At 38.6% G+C, this 23,494-nt stretch overlaps 1 protein-coding gene across 1 annotated transcript in view; it reads right to left on the bottom strand.

Moving 5' to 3' along the window:
- LOC128863348 (uncharacterized) overlaps positions 1 to 23,494 on the bottom strand; it is a 59,116-nt gene that overhangs the window by 12,344 nt on the left and 23,278 nt on the right. Inside the window, exon 4 of the mRNA XM_054102472.1 lies at positions 8,798 to 8,931. Within this exon, the coding sequence (XP_053958447.1) occupies positions 8,798 to 8,931 (134 nt within the window). The remainder of the gene's footprint in view (positions 1 to 8,797; positions 8,932 to 23,494) is intronic.

Below are 23,494 nucleotides of genomic sequence, written 5' to 3'. Positions count from 1 at the left end.
TTAAATAGAGGCTCATTCTCATAAGCCGAAAACCTACTGAAAAACTAGGCTGAATGGGATAACTAATTGACTTGCCTTCTTTTTATATTTAACATTTTGCGGCAAAATAAAATGTGAATGGTAAATACTAATTTATTTTCAAGTATTTCGCCTGAGAAAAAAAGCCGCACTCCAAACCAGGGACCGTAATCACTAATATTTTTTAAAAAAGAAAAATTTTATATAATCATTATTTTGAATTTTTGCAATCAATAATAAAAATAAATTTTTGAGGTTTTCTGGATTGTTAAAAATATATAATTTTTATTGAGTTACATTTTTTTACCAAGCTATTTTTCGAGAGTTATTTTTGGCTTTAAAATAATAATTGTTTTATTTTTTATTTTTGTAATTTTTTTGTTTTATTATTATTTATTTCTGATCAGGAATTATTATTATTTATTGAGTTTTAAACTTTTTATCAAAAATAATTTTTTAATTTTTTTTTTTGATCAAGAATAAAATTCATTTCTTGAGTATAATTTTTCTCTCAGAAAGACATTACTTTGTTTTAGTTTTTTTTGCAGATGCAAAAACACCTTACGGACCTCAGCTCAAGTCACCTCAACTTTGCTTAGCGTACCTCACCTAACTCTCCACATACATATATTCATAAAGTGCACGATGGAGTGAATAAAAAAGTGGCGTCGATTGTTGTACCGCTACCGCTCTCAGCGAATTTGATGCAATCGTTGTGTTTGTTGTACGAGGAGGAACAACTATCGAGAGTGTTTACCCGTCGGGAGGCGGTTGAGCTCTAGGCTGTACGTCATTTACTCATCACTTGCAGTCCGTTAAAAGTTGCATGTACTTTAATCCTCCCCCAGTTTTGTTTATTTTCGTAAGGGACCATCTCAGTTGAGCCTGTCCATCCCCTTCCACCATATTTGCGACACTTCGACATAAGAGTCCGTTTCTTTGACAAGTATCGTCTGTTTGTCAACCGCTGACCTTGTACACGTCTGCGCCCGGGGAGACCTGTCATTCTTTACAGGCATCTTGATTTCACCTATGTTTTCTGGTGCTATTGGATCTTCTTATAGTATAGCTAAATCGACTCTGTTAATCGCGAATCAGGAGAAGGCAAAAACACATGCCAAGCATCTTCCTCTTCTTGGCATACTGGACAAAGAGGCGCGTCACGTATCCTAAAGCGATGTACATAGGTACTTCTGGAAGCAACCATGACCTGTCAGGAATTGTGTTAGCTGGAAGTTAAGCTCACCATAGCTTCGATTTAGCAGTTTTTCGATGTTGGAACTAGCGTAAAGATCAACCTTACCTTCGTTGAGTTTTCCGAAAGCTCCTTCCATTTTTAAAAGGATGTATTTAAAGCCTTCTCTCTTTTATGATTTCTGATAGTGCGAGCCTGCTCTTTTACTACGTACACTTTTACTCGTTCTTTCGCCAAGGGGCGTCATTGCAACTTCGTCGGAGGTGTGTATGACGTCGCTCTTGCGTAATTTATTTGGGTGTTGTTTGTGTAATTTCTTCTTCTTCTCGCATTCTTGTTCGCATTTTCAAACATCTCTCAATCAAAATTTTAAACTTTTTAATAAGAACCTTTAGAAGAGTTTCGAGTAGGCATTTTTATAGTCCATTTAATTTTGGTATAACAGAGCGCAAGTTTGAAGTGGCTCGAAAAATTCGTTGAGTTTTTTGTAGTTTATTTACTTACGATGTTGGGAGTTTATAAAAAAATATAGCCGTTGAGCTGCATACCCGAAATTTTAATCCAGACTTTGATTATATTTTCTTAACCACAAAAGGAAATTTTTGTCTTTCACCTTTGCCTTAATTGTCTTCAAATATTCAGCAGAACACCTCTTAATATCTCAGTCAGGAACTTGCGGCTTCTTGATATCTTCTATGTACAACTAAGTAAATCCGGTTATGCTATCTAAGACGAAGATCCCCAAGAAACCGACCTCTGAAATTTTGGCTCAATGAAGCCCAATCTAAAGCTTGAATCAAAACTCACTTAAATTAACTTTCCTTACAAGCATAACTGACAATTAAAATAAACTTTGTTGCATTCATATTCCCTAATCAAAGTTGCTAAACAATCGGATAATTAGAAAATACTTGAAAATTCCCAAACTCAAACTCATTTGTTTCCCTGTGTTGGAATAAACAAAGCAAATCTGCTGCAAGTATCCCTTTTATGTCTCTCGCTCTGCGCTGAAAATACTTTTAATTCCCTACAGCCACCAATTACGCCAAGCACTCAGTTGCGAGTAGCTGTGTTAGTTAAAAACCAAAGGCGCACTAGCGGCACACTCAAAGTGCTAACGCCTAAAAATATGCGGCAACGTGTGCTCCAATGAAAATTTGCGGTCTTCTGACGGAGCGAAGGTGTGTTTTACGGGCCAACAGATCCGTGAGCAGTAAGGATAGCTAAAGCACACATACGTACGTAACGTGCAGCTGCGCACTGAAAATAATGCTGCTAATACATGTCAGCTGCAACATTTTTCTACGCGCATGCATGCATGGCTGTGTGCCATAAGCGCTGCAGTTGGATGCAGCTAAAGTTTTGTCAGGCAAACGGTAACTGTTGCCTTCCACCATTCGGGCTTGCGGTGATGGGTTTTGCAAGTGAGTGTGTGTGTGTCTGGCACATGTTGAAATTGTTGCGACATGTTTGCTGTGGTCTCACTACAAACTACGTGTTGTATGCAACAGTGGCGCTTAAATTGCTCGGCATAGGCAGCTTCAGTTTTGGCTGTTAATGCATTGGTCTTGTTGTTGTCGTTGTTGTTGTTTTCGTTGCTATTACATGCAATGCCTGTAATTATGCTTAATGTCCAGCCGGAACATTAAGGCGTGTCAGCGGTGTGGCCATCAAGCATATGCGCGTGTGTTGGTGCAGCAAGTTCAACTGTGCGCATTTATATGTATGCGAATGTGTGTGAGTTGCATGCAAGCATGTGTGAGTAATGCAGCTGTTTTAGCTAGATTTTGTGTGCATTTAAATTTCGGTAGTCGAGCCAGATTTTGCAAATTAGCCAAAAGAAGTCACTAAATGCAGCTGATACTCGCTTCAGCGCAAAACTTTTGCAGGCACAAATTTACATAAATAAATACACATATACATACATACATAATTTACTGGACAAATAAAACGACTGCTTAAAATTCTCCAAAACTTTTGCTCTGTTTATACCACAAATCACCATTTCTCGCCGTTTACAAGCACAGCTCATACACATACACATTTCCTTGTATGTAGAAGTATTTTATTTAAATTTTCTGAAATCTCCGCATCCTATTGCCCTTTAAGGACGCATAGTGCAGGTCCTTATGTAACAGATATGTAGCTCATGTAAATACATTTTTGTATTTAAATATTTATTACTATTTAACAAAAAGTAAAGTTTGATTCTAAAAGCTATTTCTAGACTTTAGTGCTTCGCAATTGTGAAAAATCACACACGCCATTAATTATGCGCATTTAGGTTTTATTTTTAGCCAATTTTGCATATTTTTGGGCGTTTACGTATGCATGTAATTAAAAGTTTTCCACACAAGTACCTAAATAATTTGCTTTCCAAAACAGATACTAGTACTCACGTAGAAGTTAATTGAGCGAACGAATTTATTGCCTAAGTAGAAATATGTTTTTTGTTTTTTTTTTTTTTGTCGGGACAACTAGCAAGTGCAGCACTCAGACATTAATTGAGCCCATTGTACTACACTTGGATTCCCTTTTAATTTTCTTTAAATCTACCCGATCTCCGAAGATATCTGAGTAGATCTTGTGGTGCCAAGGAGCCAAGATGGTCGCTTCTTAACACATCAGTGCCAAAGACCTCAAACCTGATTCGAGCGAAGGCGGGACAGACACACAGGAAGTGCTCCGCCGTCTCATCCTCCTCTTCGTAAGCTGGGCAGAGTACACTGTCTGAGATGCCCAACCTTTCCATGTGCTTTGCCCACAGAAAGTGGCCCGTCATCAGTCCAACCAGCCGTCTGCACTCCCCTATGCTTAATGACAGAAGGGTTTGCGACAGTCGATCGGACATGACAGGTAACATCAGTTTTGTCCATCTGCAGCCTCTCTCAGCCTGCCAAGCTCGCTTGTGGGTAGTAGTTACCCATTTGCTAACCGTGGCCGTGATGGCCGCAGAGGGGAGTGGCAAAGCGGGCTCTGGGCCAAAGAAGTTGGCCTCGGAGCCCATCTTAGATAAGGAGTCAGAGGTCTCGTTACCCGCGATACCCACGTGTCCCGGGACCCATGTTAGCATCAGGCTATTATGTCTGCCGACATAGTTCAGCCTGGATTTACAGGACTTCACTACCCCTGATGTGGTTTGAGGGCTGTCTAAGGCCATAAGCGCTGCTTGGCTGTCGCTGCAGACACATACAGATCTGCCTCTCCATCGTTTTTCCACAACAAAGTTCATCGCTTCTTGAACTGCATACACCTCCGCTTGAAACACAGATGCATGCATTCCAAGAGCAAAGTGCAGTTTTGTCCCGCTGGATTCCACGAATACCCCAGAGCCGGAGCCATGCTCGGTCCTGGAGCCATAAAAATGCGAAAACAGTGTTTGCCGGGCTCATTTTCTGAGTCGCCCCACAACTGAGCCTCTGGTAGCACTACACTGTATCTCTTTTCAAGTACGACCCTTGATGACATGGAGTCAAGGGGCATGGAGAGAATCGTTGGATCGATGTCCATGCCTTCTCTGTGTTCCAATGCCGGACAAGGGCCGTACCAGTTCCCACTGTGTTTCAGTCTGCAGATGGCCTTCAAGGCCTCTCCTCGGATGAAAGCACCAAGTGGTGGTAAGCCAATCAGAGCACCTAGTGTCGGGCCTGAAGTAGTCGGAAAAGCTCCGGTGCAACAGATGGCCACAGTGCGTTGTAGTCTCGATAAGGTCCTCCTGACTCCCACTAGGAAGAGTCTGCTCATCCAGACCACTGATGCATAGGTGATAATGGGTCTTATCATAGCCGTGTAGATCCATAGCACCTTGCTAGGAGAGAGACCCCACGTTTTCCCAAAGACACCTTTGCACTGCCAGAAAGCTGTCAGCGCTTTGGATGCCTTTGTTTCAACGTGTGATTTCCATAGGAGCTTGCTATCCAGGATTACTCCAAGATATTTGATTTCCTTGGATAACTGGATTGTGACTCCTTTTAGCTTTGGCAGAACGAGTCCATCAAGCTTCCACCTTCTGGTGAAGAGGACAATACCAGTCTTGGCGGGATTTGCCGACAGCCCGTTCGCACAGCACCAAGTGTCAATCCGATCCAGAGTTTTCTGCACTTTCCTGCAGATGTTCATAAGCGAAGAGCCTGTTACCAAACAAGCAACATCGTCCGCATATGCTTGTGCGTAGACTCCCGAATCGTTTAAGGTGGTGAGTAGAGGATCGATTACTATGCACCAGAGCAACGGAGACAGCACACCGCCTTGGGGGCAACCTCTGTTAACCCCAGATGACATCAGCAGATCTTCCTCTGCTCGCACCGAAATGATTCTTTGGGCCAGCATCGAACGAATCCAATTTACTAGCACCCGGTCTACGCCGTGCCTACTAGCAGAGTTACACATACTATCAAAAGTGGCATTATCAAACGCCCCCTCTATGTCTAAAAAGATACCCATAGCGTAGTCCCTCCTGTCGATGGCCAGCTCTACCCTAGCAACAAAGTTTTGCAGTGCCGACTCACAGGATTTTCCACGCTGATAGGCATGCTGAAATAGAGACAGAGGGTGAGCCTTCAGCGACTTCTGACGTATGCGCAGTTCCACCAGTCGTTCGAGACTTTTCAGCATGAAAGAGGTCATGCTGATGGGTCTAAAGCTTTTGGGGCTGGTGTAGTCGTCTTTTCCAACCTTTGGGATGAAAGCGACCCTCACCATCCTCTAAGAGCGTGGTATATAAGCCAGTGCCAGGCATGCCGAGAAGATTTTCTTCAGGGCGGCTGTCACGAACTCTGCACCCTCCTTCAGAATGGCAGGATATATGCCATCTGGTCCGGGCGACTTGTAGTCGCCAAAAGATTTGATGGCAAATCGAATGGCGGCCTCATTCACCACAGATCTGGCAACGAACCAGTCATGCCGAGAAGGTGTAGCAGCTCTGACAACTGCCTCTATCAATAAGGGCTGTTGCCGGCTGATGCTTATCTGATTACCAGGAAAGTGAGACTCCATCAGCAAGCTGAGTGTCTCACTTTTCCGCTCCGTGAAGGAGCCATCAGATTTCCTAAGTGACCCCAGCTTTGCCGTTGGGTCGCTTTTCAGGATCCTAACCAATTTCGCCGTGCCACTCAGAGATTCAATACCGCTGCAGAATTCCCTAAATGAGGCTCTTTTCGATTCCCGAATAAGCCTCTTGTAGTTCTTCTGAACATCACGGTATCGCTCCCAGTCCTCTGCAAGATTAGTCTTGAGGGCCCGGTTTAGAAATTTTCTCGACTCGCGCCTCAGCATCTGGAGCTCTCGATTCCACCAAGGAGCGGGAGTCCGGCTGGGGAGAGGTCGAATTGGACAGGCTGACTCAAAACATTCGGTTAGGGCAGCGTTGAGTTTCTCAACAGCCGCCCCAATGGCCTGTTCTTTTCGAAGTCTTGGTGGCGCAACGCCAAGGTCCCGCAACGCCTCCCTAAATAGAAATATGTTACAGGATTAAAAAAAAAACATAAATGGTATTTTATTTCAAGTTAGTTGAAGTAAGCTCTGAGCAATTTTTCGGTCTATTCCAAAAATAAAATTAAAGTCATTAATATTGTCCGATTTAGATAAAACACGTGCTGTTTTGTTCAATTAAAGAGAAGTGCCACTGTTGTGTAGTTGAAGAAGTTCACAAGCCTTTCTTGAGGCCAGTTTTATAACAACAAGGAACCTTTGCGAGCTCCTCATAAAATGATAATCGCTTGGTACACGATCGGGGATAAACAGCGATTGTGTCAAAAACTTCCCATTCACGCTCTCTCTTCAAGTTCCTATGGCTCAACGCTCAAGATGTGTGCGGCCTTGCGTTGTCTGCATGGAACATTACACCCTTCCAAATTTGGCCTCTTCTGCTCAATCGCCTGATTTAAGGGGTTACATGGGTTTCGGGGGTTCAAAAAACGATTTTTTTTGCTTATTAGTTTCTACAACATTTCAAAAATGTTATCCTTAATTTTCAAGTCGATCCGAATAATAGTTTCGGAGATACAACCTTTGGAATGTGTGCGCTCCAAGCCACTTTTATTGTTACTCAAAACTTTAAACGCGTTTTTCTCGGAACAGTGTTTTCAAAGTCGGTTGTCAAAACTATGTCTCGAAAACTATTCAACCGATTTTGATGAAATTTTACACAAGTGTTCGAGATACAATTTACTCGTGCTTGAACGAAAGATTTTGTTTTGTTTTTCAATTATAACTATTAAAAAAAAAAAAACTGTCAAGCAAATTTGACCGAAATTTTCATTTTTTTTGGAAAAATGTCTGCCAAAATTCCAATTTTTACTTTTTTCCTTCCTTCGTTCAAGCACGAGGTTATGGTCTTAACTGAAACACTTATTTTTTTCATTTTTGATGATCCTGTCAGGAGTTATGCTGACAACGCGGACGCACCTTTTTTTCGAGCGGTCACCGGAAATTACGTCACAATTGAGGAGTTTTAATTTTTTTTTTTTGAAGATTTCAGAAATTATTTTTTAAATATGTATCTATAGACGGAAAAAAGTTTGACTTAAGTAATTTTTTACATTGAGAAAAAAAATATATATATATTGAAAGTAGGCCTTTTCTCACCCGACGAAACCCATGTAACCCCTTAATATGGTCAGTGGCTGACCATTGAGAATCGCATTAAATATTTGAAGAACCTCGTAATCGATTATTCTTCTCTAATCCTACAAAACATGCAGTAAAACTTTCCTGCCCATTAATCTGTGCTTGAAAATTATAAGGGCTGGCACTCCAAGACTCCCTTTGTTCAGTTTAGAGAAGAATCGCATGTGCCAAGTCGGTACTGTTTGCTCTATGAGTCAATCTGTATGGTGCCTGTATATGGAAAAACTTCTTCCAATATTTTTATGACAGTGACTCCAAGCGGTATGCTGATTTTCGTTTTTTTTTATTTATTTTTATTATTAAAATGAGGCTATATCTGTAAGACTTTTTAGCCTTGAGCAAATCACTGGCTCTTGGACAATAAAATAAATTCTCTCAAATAGCTCGATTTCCTTGATTTTTTCGGCATTTCCGACGATTGGCCTACCAGAGCGAACCTCATTTCGAAGTCCATTTAGTTCTTAAAGTACCCGCACTGCTTTGGCGTTCTATAACTTATTGGGCTTATAAAGGGCACACATTTGTTTTTATTTAAAGATTTTCATCTTGGGGATGGTGCTGAACATTGTTATGAGTTTTGTTTTTTGCCTTTGTTTTGGAACTATGCCGCCCACAACTGTTGTTTGTATTTACTCCATATAATGGGTGCTCTACAGTTTTTGTTTGGAAGAAAACACCAAACACCAAACACTGAGTATGAACATAATCGCATACTGAATAAGATTTACACAAATATATCGAGCACACGAGCAGACGACGGTCTGAAGGGTTCCAAACGAGTGTGTTAACGATTCCAAATTTACTCACCAAAATGTTCACTCAAATAAACAAACAAACCCTCACTGATATATATAAATGTCCTAATAATAATGCTAATTATTATTTTTTTGTTATTATATTTTACACTTATATCCCTAATTATTATTATTTTTTTTTAATTTCTTAATATTTATTTACCTCTCGTCCATTAATCGTCCATGTCAAATTCGCTGCTGGCTTTGAATGGCGCGACGTACAGTTGCCGCGTACTATATCACCCACACGATAGCGCGGTCTTATGCCTGTGATAATCGGATCTTTTCCCGGTACTTCTGAAACAAAAGGATTTGTGTTAGTTATGTGGCTTAGCTCTTTACAAAAAAAATTTTAAGCCGTAGCTAACCTTAAACTTCAAGTATGAAAGAATAAATGAATAAATGAAATAAAGCCCCCATAGATATTATTTGGCATACAATTTAGTCAGCAGAATGGTCAGCCGGTAATTGGAATGTAAAATAATTCCCTCACCAGGATGATATGGCGCTGAGGTCGCGGGATTTGGGAGCATTTTATGTGAGAACCGACTTGTTTGAAATTTAGGACATATTTACGTCATATGCACATATAGGGTTTTTCAGTAAGAGCGCTTCAGCTTTTGAACTTTTTTGAATAAAACACAAACGGTTTGACTTTTTTAACTAATTTTTTTTTATTATCGAGTTTGAACATATACATTTAAGTATGAAATTCGATTTCTTTTGCATGACCACCGCGTGCACGTTTTACGAAGTCCAATCGTTGAACCCAATTATCGACCACTCTTTTGCATAAATCGGCCGAAATTCCAGCAATTTCGCGTTCAATATTGGCTCTGAGCTCACAAATCGTCGCCGGCTTGTTACTGTAGACCAATGACTTCACATAACCCCAAAACGGGACGGCTTGTTAAATGGACCGTAAAATGGCCGTAATGCTCTTAAAGTAGCAGCAACAGAACGATTATTTTCATAAAAAATTTGCACGATTTGTAATCGTTGCTCAAGTGTGTAGCGTTCCACGATGAAATGTATACTAATGAAGTTTACAAATGACAAGCGAAAAATAAAAAATATTGCGTAGTTCGCCCTCCCTATCGGCAAAAAGTTGAAGCGCATATTGAAAAACCCTATACTTGTATATGTAAATATGATGTATATATGTATATCTGCCTTACATGCAGATTATTTTCATGAGAAACTTTTTAATAATAGAAAACCTCTGGGGTTAGTAAAAATCACTGTTTCTATCTAATGTTTTGAATTATTTTCCAGAGTGCTTATCTAGTGCGGTAATCATCAAATGACGGTCCTGAAAAAATGCCTCCAGCTGCTGACGAAGAAAGAAAGAGAGAGTTAAGATAAGCTTCTGCACTACGCAAACGTAGTTGGTGTTGTAAAGTAGAAATTAAATTTATTCGAAGGTATGGATATGTTTTGGAGAGAAAATTTTAAGACTTAGTGGAAAACAACAGAATTTGATTGACTTCTAGAACCAATATTTAGATTACAATTTTCGGAAGGTTCTTGGTGAGCTGAATTTGATTTTAAACTCAGAATAACCTCAACGTGCCAAGTTTTTTGCAATATTTTGACTTAAAAAGCAAGCGTAAAACGATTTTTGGCTGTGTTTGAGGTTATGTAATACCCTAAAATGTAGGTTATAAGACCAAGTAAAACTCTTCCTCATATAAACTCTCACCAATTAGGAAAAAATCAAATTTTTTCTCTCGAAAATAGTAATAAATAGTAAGTGAAAAACTTTTATTTAGGTCTAAGTTAATCTTTACAGGCTATGATGCAAAGGTAACTTAGATTTAACTATTGATACATTTAATGTATTGAAAAAGCTATAAAATAGAATTCAAAAGACTTAGAACTCGTGAAATTGAAGAATAGAGAACAACATCTTTATTAATGGCATTACTGCCATACTTAATTGTAACGTTTTCCCCGTAAAAAGGGTAGAGGTTTCTAAGAGTTCGCTGGTGAACATTAAATCAAATCTTTTCCAGAAAGTAGAGACAATCAATGACTCCAGAAACAATATTAGAGTAAAAGACAGACACAGTATAGTCCTACAAATTTTTATGGACTTGAGACTTATAAGTATGAGGTGAGCTAAATATGGTGAGCTCCTTACCATGCGGCAGCTAGAAGGAGTATCCGCGCGTTTCCAACATCACCAACAAAAGCTGTTCTTGCAGAAGCCGGATTACCGGATATATCCCACAAAGTCAACCGCAACACAATAATGCTCCTGCCCAAGCTTCTTCACTGCAGAAATAAAATATTACTTGGACTAGTAAGCTCAGCGAATCAACAACATAAAAATAGCCGCAAACCGTCCACCATACAACGTTGTGTTGAACTAATGCACAAACTGAACGTCACATCAGATGCGATTTCGCCACCAATTCCAGTTTTCCCACCAGGCTTGAATCCAAAAACTATTTTTATCGCGGATTTGCTATAATTCCCCAAAGAGTCCACCTCCTCTAATGAATACGTCCAACATTTCAATGAAATCGTTGCTCCTTTAAGAAACGAATGGGAGTTCTTTTATACCGATGGATCTAAAACAGACACCAGTACATCGTTTGCAGTCACAAACCAGCTTGGTGTCACAATCTCAGTCGGTGCTTTACCTTCCTACTGCTCAGTATTCACAGCGGAAGCAGCTGCATTGCTTGAAGCGGTAGTTTATGCCTCGAACAAAGGCGGAAAATTCATTAATTTCAGCGATAGTAAATGCGTAATGGACGCTATATTGAACCATTCTAACGAAACTCCAATAATCACCGAAATCCGAAATATTATTGTATCAAATAAAAATTCCATAAGAATCATGTGGGTTCCGGGTCATGCCGGAATACAAGGCAACGAGTGCGCTGATACTAGAGCCAAAGAAGCTGCCCAAGAACCCATATTGGGAGAATTATACTAAAATCTCTTCAGGATGCGTACAATAGTCAATGGTTTAATCATCAACACCACTACAAAAAGTACAACCCTACTGGCGTCAAGCCCATATATCCTACACATAGGTCTTCCAAGAACCTCAAGATATTTACTCGCCTTCGAATCGGTCACGCTATAGCCAACCATGCTTACATCCAAAACGGCACAGTCAAACCAGACTGCCCTCTTTGCAACTCAGATAATTACACACCTCCTCGATACCTGCCCAGGATTGAAATGCACTTGAAACGCAATTCATCCTAATCTTGAACTTTCGAAGCTACTCAACAACTCAGATGACAATAACATTAACTTAATTTGTAAATTTATTAAACTAACTACATTAAAAGTTTAACTCTGAGAAAACTAGAAATATATAAAATTATACTCCGGTCAAACTCACACTACCCACTAATCTTCTAATACTCCCTCAACTGCTCTCTCCCATCCTCTTGTATAGTTATTTACATATATTATTACTCTAGTTAAGATACCATAAGCCGAAGGCCCTGGCAGTCAGTGCTTATTTCGTAAGTGGAATAATATTAATAACTGTTGCTCTTTTAAATAAAATAAAATAAAATAAATGTGGAGCATATTTTAGAAACATTTTTTGCGTACGTTCGATTTACTGATAGTCTACTGCCACATAGCCTCCAAATAATAGCAGCATATCCTTAATAAGGCCTAACAAATGATGTACAGAGTAATTTGATGATGAAGGGATCAAAGAACTTAGTGGCATTCTGTCTGACGAAACCCAACCAGGAAAAAGATTTTGTAGTAATATAATTTGAATGGTTATTAAAAGACAATTTGTTGTCAAAGAAAACGCCAAGGTCCTTAAACTCTCTAACACTGAAGAATACAAATCGAGATACTGTACTTAGTACGCACAATGTTAGATGTTTTCGAATAAGACATTTGAAATCACTTGGTCAAGTTCAGCGAAAGACGTTAATGGCATCTTCTCGAGTTCAGATCACTGAAAATATCTTAAGGCCATCAGCATAAAGCAAAAATTTAGCAAATGAGAAACCATTTTTGATATCAATACTAATTAATTCAAATAATAGTGGGTCCAAGGTACTTCCTTGCGGACCGCTTGAGGTGACATCAAAAGGGGTGGATGAAAAACGATCATCATTTATTAGACAAATAAGAGGTTATCCATTACAGAAAAGAAGAATGAAAGGCAAGACCAGTCTATCTTGTAATTAAGACTCTATGAGAAACTTTGTCGAAGGCTTTCGAAAAGTCAGTGTAAATGCAGTCAATCTGCAAACTAGCCGAGAAAGAATCAATGAAGTATTCACTGAAAATAGCCAGATTAGATACTGTAGATCTGTCGGCAACAAATCCATGCTATTTGGGCAAATTAAAGACGCCACTGCAAAGCTCAGTTTCGCATTAATCGCGCGCTAAAAAATTTGGAAAATAGTCGATTGAACAAATCAATAAATTCTAACGCAATTTTTATTGCCACTTTTAAAAAGGGGTGTTGTGGAAGAGAGCTTCCATGTGTGAACGAAACTGCCCGACAATAAAGATTTGTTAAATATTACTTTCAGGGGATAGTCCAAGGTTGGATAATTTTTTAATAAAACTGCTGGAAGTCCATCAGTATCAGTTTGAGAGGAAGATTTCAACTTAACAACTTCCCTGCCCACATACAAACAATGCATTTTGTCAATGCGCCACGCCCAGTTATGTTTTCTTCTGATACGCTAATTATGTCTCAACACATAATTTTCCTAAATTATTTTATAAAGATTTAAATTGTGCCGGTTGTTTTATTTTGTGAGTCAAATATGACTCACTAGGCAGTGAAGTTGATAAGCAAGCGCTGCTAATATCCGCAGCCGAATATTTCCAAAACCTGGCATGTTGGCGGTATTTTGAGATTTAGACTCAGTACGACAAAACCCTTCGGAAAAACTGTAGCGCGTTGCTTGACTCAAAAGTCTTAACATGGCAAGATGTGTAAATGTAGAAAATTAGCACGGAGGCGGACCAAAAATTCTTCATCTAAATAGCTTTGTTCTGCTCTCTTTTTTGCCCTTTTATTTCTAACAAAATTTCATGTTTTTATTAAAAAGTTATTTTCAATGTCGGTTGCTTTCTTCATTGAACTACATTGAATGAGAAAAGAAAGACGAAAATTTAAGTTCTACAAATGTTCAATTTCATGCAGCCTATTTTCTCAAATAGAGCATGCTTCAAGTGCATATGTATTAGTGCAGGTTGCTATAAGTACAAATGGACTCAGCGTCATCGGTTAATTAGGCCTCGATAGTGGCGACGAAATCATTAACTTCGTTGAAAGCGAAATGTACAACAAAAATGCAGGTCAAAGGTGAAACTTTTTAACGCCTAAAAATATGTATGTATGCGATATAGTTGCAAACTTTTGCTCAGCAATAATAAAAGCAGCGAGAAATCATTAGCGTTTACTGAGTGTTGGAGCGGAAATGCACTACAAAGAGGAAAGTGTGGAAAAAAGCGAGGATAGCCGCTGGTGGGCAGAAGTGAAGAGGAGAAAGTGCAGTAAATGAGCAAAACTTTTGCATACGAAAAAGTTTCAAAGCGAAATGCGCAACGAAATCATTAATAAAATTTACACCTAAAAGGTGACCAGACAGCAATTTACAAAAGGCAAATAAAACCGAAGTGCAAGCACCTAAAGCGGACATACAATGAGCGACCGGTTGTAGCAGCGCAGGTGTCTCTCTCACACGGCATACATATTTGTTGTACACCTATACATAGTTCCTCGAATGCCCAGTGTCGCCCATTCTCAGCAGCCTTTCCGGCGAGTACTATCATTCTTATAGGTTTTTAATAAACTTTTCGGCACTTTCTACATACACATTTTTGTTTTATCACTTCCCACTCGCTCTCGCCCATTCTCTGTAAGCGCACAAATGAAAGTCTTTTAATTACGTGCAGCTGAATTGCGAAGTGCGGTGGGGGAACAGTGAGCCATTACGCTAGCAACTGGTAATCTAAGAGCTTTTTTATTTGCATCGCTGCCCCGAAAGTTCAAAACTTTCATTAAAAAACAATTAAATGTGGAGCATAAAAGTGGCACTCATAATTTTTTTGCAGGGTGGCGAATCGTAAGTTGCAGCAGCGCAGCTCAATTGCAAAGTTTAATAGTTGAAATGCGAATTTAATACTTAGCTTTTTTAGACAGAAATATCTATTTTTGTTGGGTGTTAAGAGGATGAGCGATTTTATTTTAGCTGTTTTGTTTATTTTTTTTAGCTACTCCATTAAATGGAATTAATATTATTTTTCTATGCTTTTGGTAAAGAGCTTTGAGTTAATGGTGTTTTGAATAAAAATTTCGATTTTTGGTGCTTATAAGCCAACAATTTCCTTTACCAAATTTGGTTTTAAGTGAAATAACATTTTCTTAAATTGATTATTTGCCACTCAAATAGAGAATTGCATTCCTAAATCTTTATATAACTAAAATGCCAAAAAGGTTTTGAATTGAGTGACTTGAGTTGTTCCAAATTATGTGCCTGAAAGTCATGCATCCACAACGACTTCAAGTTTTAGTGTTATGAAGCACAATGTGCCATCGATCTTTCAGCTGAAGCTTGGAAAAATTTCAATTTCTTACCCCAATTTTATTTCATGTTTTTATGTGTCGCTTTCTATGCTTTTATTGTTTTCTTATTTCGTTCTGCTCTTTTTTTATTGCCATTGTGAAAACATAAATATTTTATTGCTTTGAGCCCAATTCCGGTAGTGCATTGCGATGCGAACAATTTTGTGAATTCGGAATTAATGAGTTTTGTTTCCTTTGGATTTGCTTGTCGGCGCTTGTAGTGAATAACATCGCATGAATAAACAAAGGAAGAAAATTTGTTTAAAAACTTTAGCCGGTAGTCATGCGCCGCAACACGCCGATGACGGCAGAAAAGTTCGTAAATGCCAAATGTTTATGGAAAGACAAAACCAAATTATGTGGCATGTAATGAATATTCGTGTGTTGCGCCGTGAAATATGCATCGCAGTTGTGCGCAGAAGCGAAAAGTTCTTACAACTTTTTTTCACTATATATTATGGAAAACTAGGTTAATTGTAAGGGAATTATTGGTAACTTTTGTTGTGGGGTTATTATAATTCATATACAGCGTTATGAAAAATCCAAGCAACTTTATCGACTGAGTCATGAATGGACTTTTGTTTCATTTTTTAAATATTTTAGAGATTTTTTAATCTTTTCTTCCATCAAATTTAAGATAAAAAAAAGTAAGTGCCAATAAAATTCAGTATTTTTGCTTTGTCGTAGCTGTAAAACGTAACTGTAGAAGTGATTAGGTTGAGAGGATGCTCGTTCGAAGAAATAAGCGAACTGAACAGCATTTAAATGTGCCACTTTTTTACGGAAATGGGTTAATTTCTTCCTCAAAAACATGTAGCTTCTTGCGTTGTTTCATTTGTCTACAAAGCCAATCGCTTAATGAGCCTACTGTGAGATCATTTTTGCCCAGTCATGCTGACAGTGTCGCCCTTCGACAGGCAGTCGCAAGCCTCCGAGTGTATTTTGCACGACAATCCTCCTCATAGGAGAAATTTCTGACGTTTGGGGTCGGCTTAAAACTGTAAGTCCCTCCGTTTGTGGAACCACATCAATATGCACAAATAGGAGGAGGAGCTCGGCCAAACACCCAAAACGGGTATACGCGCCAATTATATATATATATATATATAAGCGTTGTATGAGCACCACACTCGAATTCAGGACGACCGGGTTCTCAAAATTTCCGAGAAGGAGCTCATCTGAAACGATTGCTTTGTAGAAACCGGATTGCTTCTGCTTCGAAACGAAGAAGCAACGAGCCGACTGTATGGAGATTACGTGCAGCATCAACACAATTCCATAACGTCTCAAGGACTCGGCGTCCTCATCATCTCGGAGATTAATTGAGAAAAAGCCCATTTCTTTGATGCGCCTCAATTTAATCGGATGGGGCCTGACAGAGGACGGAGAGTACAGCGCAGAAAAAGGGAACGGTTAAATAAGAAATTCTTGAACGACATTCATCGGGACACAACCTTCCAATACTTCCAATCTGCGAATGCCGACATCGGGGTCCAACCACCAACCATTGCAAATGAAGAGCTTTAGCTGCCTCGTCAGACCTGCGTAACTTTGACTCAATTTAGTTTTGAATATTGTAGCAGGTTAAACTCCTACCTATCCAGAATCAACAATGACGTAATCAATAGTTGCCTGAAATGTGAAGATACTAACCACCTATTCAGATGTCTTCTTAAACGCACAACACCGGTCTTTCTCTGGACGCAACCTATTGAAACCGCATGCTTTCAGGTCCTAATGTTATTTGAGATAGCCCATGAGGAACATTGGCTGAAGTGTACTGGCAGTTGATCAACTACAACAGTAACAACAAAGCTACAACTTCGGGAATTTAGAAGCTTCCATTAATGCTTCAACCTACATATCAGTCAGAGGTGTCCCTACGATAGAGCAGCTAGCTTCAAAGCTGTGAATTTCCAAGATGATTCGGCTTCTTGCCCTCGTGTGCGTTTGGAAAGTCCCTATTGCTTCAAATTCTTTTATTTTGATTAGCTTCTTCATTTCTTTGCTTTTCACAAGGAGATCCTTGGAAATGCGTGCTTGGGTTGGCCCGAAAACTGTTCACACCTGAACCCAATAGAAAACCTGAAAGAAGAGCGAAGAAAAGGAACTGAAAAACTGTTAAAAATTAAAAAAGTAAGTTTCGACGACCTAGTATTCAAATTTGTATCTGTTGTATTTCTAACCTTTAATCCGTTCAATGCCAGGGTAAAAGACATGGTTAAGGCAAAATGGGCCTATATTAGAAAATGATCTGCAAAAATGCATTATTATAAAAAAATATGTAAAGTAAACCTGGTGCTAAAAACTAAAGAGATTTCTTTATTTCCTTGAAACCTAACGAAATTCACTAAATTCACGGTACAGCCAAGAAACAGATTTCATCGGATCGATACTCTGTATTTAAGTAAGGCATACAACAAAATTTATAATTTATGGATTTTTTACTATACTTTAGCTTACTATACCAAATATCAACAAATTTTGGTTGCCTTTCTGTGGCCCTGTATTGAAGTTTCTATTGCAAACTGTGATTCGGCGCTGGTGTCGCCGCTAGGTATCTCCTTCTTATTCATATATTTAGTGTTGACTAAATTAAAGAGCGAAATACAGCATACAAAATGAATGAAAAGTTGCAGTAGTAATCAGTTTGAGCATATTTTTTTTTTACTTTTAAGCGCTTCACTTCTTTCAATCGTTTTTTGACTGTTTTTCTTTCTACCAATGCCAGCATTTAGTACCCTTTAAAAATGACATTAGTGGCAAATGCCACTGGCAATAACAATAAAAGCTACGGGCGCCAAACTGCAATAAATACTGTTATATACGCAGTTATCCTGTTAACAACGAATATAATTCTACATTTTGTGACCAATTTTTGGCAGCTGTTCCACAAAATTGCACACTGGCGCCTGTGAGGACATTAAAAATTTCTTGCTTTTTCTAATATCCACTAAAATGTGAAGGAAATCCTCAGTGCGGTCTAATTGTAAAAAGGAATGCTTTTATGTATGAAGGTATTCCTTGAAATTGCTAGGCTTTACGTGTATAAGTAACGGTAGATTTGTATATTTGCAGCGCGTAGTAATGGTATAGCAATTAGGCTGGCTACTGGATATTTATCCTTCATTTAATGTGGACATTTATTAAAAAAAATTTGTTTATTTTTTTTCAAAATCATTAGTGACAGAAAATTCGAGGCTTTATAGTACACATAAATATTACAATAGAAAGTATCACCATACAAATAAATTATAAATAATAAATAAATATATAAAATAATAACAAATTAAAGAATAACTAAATAGAATATTCAACTCAAGTACAGAACTCATCATAGTGGACTCTTTGTCGAAACAATCAAAATGTCTTATTAAATTCGAGCAGCAAATCAAAGTTGCGCCGAAATCTCTTTAATTTAGACTGTGCCATGTTTATTTATTTATTTATGTCTGGAGGTAAATGCAAAAATTACAAAATACACAGATTTTTGTTTGTTTTTTAGCATAATGCGCTTGAGGATAAATTCCAATAGCATTACGCTAAATTATTGCCCAAGAAATAATACTGCAATCTGTTATAGAGTATTGATTTGGAGTCCGATAAGTCTAGCTCTAAAAAATTTGAGAAACTGGAGCACTAGTAGTGTACAATGTTTTAAGTGAGCCTATACGAAAAGTATCGAAACTGCCAAGACTTCTACATGGGACATTAAAATCAAGTTACCCGAAAGCATGTCGAGAAGAAATGAAAAAGGCAAGAGAGATCGTCTGTTATTTAATAATAATAAGACAATAAAGCCAAGATGGAATCGGTTCAGAGAAATTTGAGAAGTGCAAAGCAAAATGTAGCAATATTTTCTGCACTTTATCCAGTCGATTTATTTGTATTGCGCCTGCTATATTATCGGTTTTTATACATCCATAAACCATTGCTAACGCCGTACTCCGCAGTAGTCTTAACACTCATCATCTCACGCTCACAGGCAATGGCTCCGTAAAGTTTTGGCTCCGGTCATACAGATCGTCAAATACAGACAAAATTTTGTATAAACCTGAAATTAAAAACTATTTCAATTACTTTCTAAACATAAATTTTACTCATATTTTGAAAATTAAGACTTGCCACTTCACTTGTTGCTAGACTGCTTGCTTCACTCAACATTTTCCACCGAATTTTATTCGCGGAAATATTCAAACTAATAAAACATTTCATCATGCCAACTGATATGGCAACGTTGAGTGTTGATGGCCATCGCTGACATATATTTTGAAACATGCAGGGAGTCGCTGCGTGGGCTCGAAAGCACACGGCGCCAGCCTGCGAAAATCTGCTGGCTATTCAAATATATATTTAAAATTTCACCGAATTTTACAAAGTTATGAGCAAATTTATTCTGAATGATAGTATTTATCCCATAAGAGCCCATACTGTGAATACAGAAGTAGTCACCGTCGCTGCCCAATTGCCGTTGGACTATCGCTTTCGTGGTACGAATGTGTTCACATTCCTTCTGCAAATGGGCCGAAAATCAACTGGAAGGTGAACTGAATTTATTTCTGGCTTACTTTTAGTTTTTATTGGGCCATAGTGCACTGCGGCTCTTGCTCTTGACCGCAAACCTAAAATTCAAGGTTTCTAACGAAATTGAATATCCGCCAAAGAAATGTGGGGTCCAAATGCTAGTGAGAAAAACCAAGAATTGACCGAATGATACGAAACTTCTTAAAAGTGACGACTCCCAAAAGATCGCCAAAAAAATGAAATTACACATTTTCTTCAGACTATTTTCCACAATTCTCGACGTGGATTAACAAAAAAAGAATGCATCGGTGAACTGAAGTCATTATACGGTGAGCAAACACCATCCCTTAGCATTAAAAACCACCGGCGAATTTCGGGAAGGTGGTCGAAAGTCAGTTGCACAGCCAGATAATATCGATTCTGTGTGCGAAGTGGTTGAGCAAGATCGTCATGTCACATACCGCGTGGTTGAGGCACCCTTGGGCATCACTTTGATAAGCAACAATAAGATTTTGCGCTATTAAAATTAGTTCAAACGAATCCAAAAGCGTATTGATCAGCGGGGAGAATATTTTGAAACACAATAAAGCCCTCTTCAACCCTCAATAATCACTTTTCCATTGCTAGGCCAGAAATATGAATGGCACCCCTAGTATTGATTAGCAATGAAAACGTTCCCATTGTACATATTACCGGCTGCGGATACTTTTTGAAAAAAAGCCACAAATATAGTTCAGTTTATGTAACATATTTTGGGCCTTTGCACGTTGGCGACGGCGAGTATCGTAGGTAATGACACAATGAGCTTCATGAGCTTTGCGCTCACATAGAAATAGTGAGAAAGATCCAGTGGCTCCGCTGGCTAGGTCAAGTTGTCCGAATGGATACAAACGCTCCGGCTCTGAAAGTCATTGCTGCGGTACCGGCTGGTGGTAGAAGAGGGAGAGGAAGACCTCCTCTGCATTACACAGAGCAGGGGGAGAAGGACTTGGCTTCACATGGGGTGTCCAACTGGTGCCGGTTAACACGAGAAAGAAAGACTGACCAAAATCGCGTAAGCGCTTATCGCGTCAGTCAAGAATAAGAGGAAGAATGAAACTTGTTTATATAAATATGTATGTGTGAGCATGCACTTCCTTTTTTCATTTGAAAAATTTATGGTATAATCAAAATTAATAATAATATATATAAAATTTATAAATCTTCTTTGACCACCCCAGCACCTTAAGTCATACTGCATGGAATGCTCACTAACTAACTGTTAAAGTTAATGCACTTTTAGCCAACGCTTCCATAAAATGCGATTGCCCATCTTCACTCTGGCATTGCAAAACGAACTTTACTTAAACTCCACCAACACCTGCCATAGAACTACAACTGCTATTTTTATGTACCTCGTTTTTTGCTCATACTACCGCCACATCGCCTTGTTGGTGCTTCTTCAAAAAATTTCCCAATTTTCGCTTGATGTCCATTTACCTTTATGGCAGAACTTTTTGTCTGCTCATCGAACCATTCGTAGTTTTTTCCTCAGTTGTTTTGGTTTTTATGTTTCTTTATTTACCGGTGCTCGTTATGCGCACACGTCACTTGTTGGACAGACAAAGTTACAGACTTCGGCGCCAAACATGCATCAATGCTTGTCTGGCGCCATCGACCGCTGCCCACCCGTCTGCACAGGTCTCCTCAAGTGCCAAGATATGCTGTCAAGTGTCTCGAGTTTATTTTCATGCAATTTCTCTATTTTCAGCTGCTCATACTTCTCTCTGTTTCTATGGGTCTTTCTAGGATTTTTTCTTAGTACATTTTTCACATTTCACATTTTTTATTCAACTTTTTTGGCTTTTACCGTCTCAAATGGTCAATTTGAAACGGATGTTGCCATGACAAAATGATGGAGCGACAGATGGCGTCGATCGTTCTTGAATTCAGCATTCACTTGCGTTGTGTGTGCGTGTGTGCAGGCGTTTGCGTTGGCGTTGCTTATTTATAACTTTTCCTGTGCGTGCTTACTTTTGCCCCTTGCAGTATGCAACACATAAGCGTCTCGATGCATAGCACGTTGCCGAAAACACATTAGCAAAATATGCGCATAGTTCATTGGATGGCGTTGATGTTAGTATTTTTAGTTTATACTTTTTGACTTTCCGTACCTTTTCGCACAATATCTAGTCGAACGGTACATGTGCATGTGAATTGCATCACCAGTACCTGCCCATATATTTGTTACACATATAGACTTTTAATTAATTCATTTGAAATAAGGCAACCCAGAGTACTTCCTGCTAAAGGAAATAGTGAATACTTTTGTAAAAGCGGAACATTGCTTATATTTCTCCAATATTTTTCTTTATTCTATGGGAAGTTTGAAAATTCGACTAAATTAAATGATTTGCTGAGAATTGCTTACATTATTTTAGTTTTTTTCCTGGAACAAAAATGCGTACATTTGAGATGGCCTAGCGTATTTTTACCTGCATTTGTTTTCCCTGATTTAATGCAAAATTGAAACTACTAATCACACCAATAATAACGGGAGATCAGAAAGCAATTATAATATAGTTTTCCAAATTGCTATGTTTCAGCAGCTGTAAGACATGTTTCGTCTCACGCGTGCCGAAGTGTGGAAATTATTAAAAATTCCATCCCAGTTGTAAATACCTCAAGTGAACATCATTGTGAAGTTTTTTGGCTCAGCGTCTATGACAGCAAGCAAAATTGCCATTATTGGAGCAAACACAGTTCACAAGTGTTCGACCAAACATAAACGCATCCACAAGGATTGACTTATGACATCTGACCTTATTTCTTTTGAAATGAGGACAAAGACACCGTTTTCGTTAATCGTCTTCGGTATAGAGCAGCAATGACCTCAGAACAAGTGAGGTGGTCAACTCTTTACAACAAAAAACAACAAACAAAAACCAAAAATTCAGCTCACGCAAGTGCCTTCAATTTGCATTCGCTGATGTAGTTTTTTTAATATGCTTGTTGTTGTTATAAGCTTAATTAAGCATTTTTGTGGTTTGGACTGTTGAGGAAATATTCTCCGAATTTCGCACAAAATATTTTCGATTCTTTTTTGAATTCTTTACTTTTTCACAACTTCGGTTCGGGAGAAAGTTTTTCGTGGGCATTCCTAATACTCGTGTAAAGCGATGCTAGCTGACTTCCTAACAAAACCGATATATGACCCCAAAAAGACGGTGCTAGATGTCATACAAGAGACACACCATTCCTAGTTGTGAAGCAGAAATTTGACGACTGGGTCATCTCATAAATTAGCCGTCACGCTCATTAGACTTGACTATTTTTTTGGAGCTATATCAAGTCCTTAGTCTATACTAAGGAGCTTGAAACCAAAATTCGCATCTCTATTGCTTGAATAGAGCTATAGGTACATACCGGAACGAAACTTCGACCTATCGCTTCAAGTGTTACCAGAGCCATTTTTGTGATGAGCCATTCCATATATTGGGTATTCGAAAAAGTTTTTTCGTACTTTGTCAATAGATGTCGTTGGAGTCATCTATCTCCAGAGCTACCAATCACATTGTGTCATATCATATGGTGTTAGAAAGGTGAAATTTTAATCTTCATTTAACCAAAAAAAATTAAATTCGGAGAAGTTGAAAAAAAGTTATAGCTGTTCAAATTTGAGTGAAAATAATGAAGAAATTCGCTATATTTAGAAATTTTTGTATAAAAAAGAGAAGAATGCCACGCAAGCCACCAATGAAATTTGTGAAGTTTACG

Source organism: Anastrepha ludens, chromosome 5 (genome assembly GCF_028408465.1).
Source record: "Anastrepha ludens isolate Willacy chromosome 5, idAnaLude1.1, whole genome shotgun sequence".
NCBI lineage: Eukaryota > Metazoa > Arthropoda > Insecta > Diptera > Tephritidae > Anastrepha > Anastrepha ludens.
This window is presented reverse-complemented; position numbering and strand designations above follow the sequence as displayed.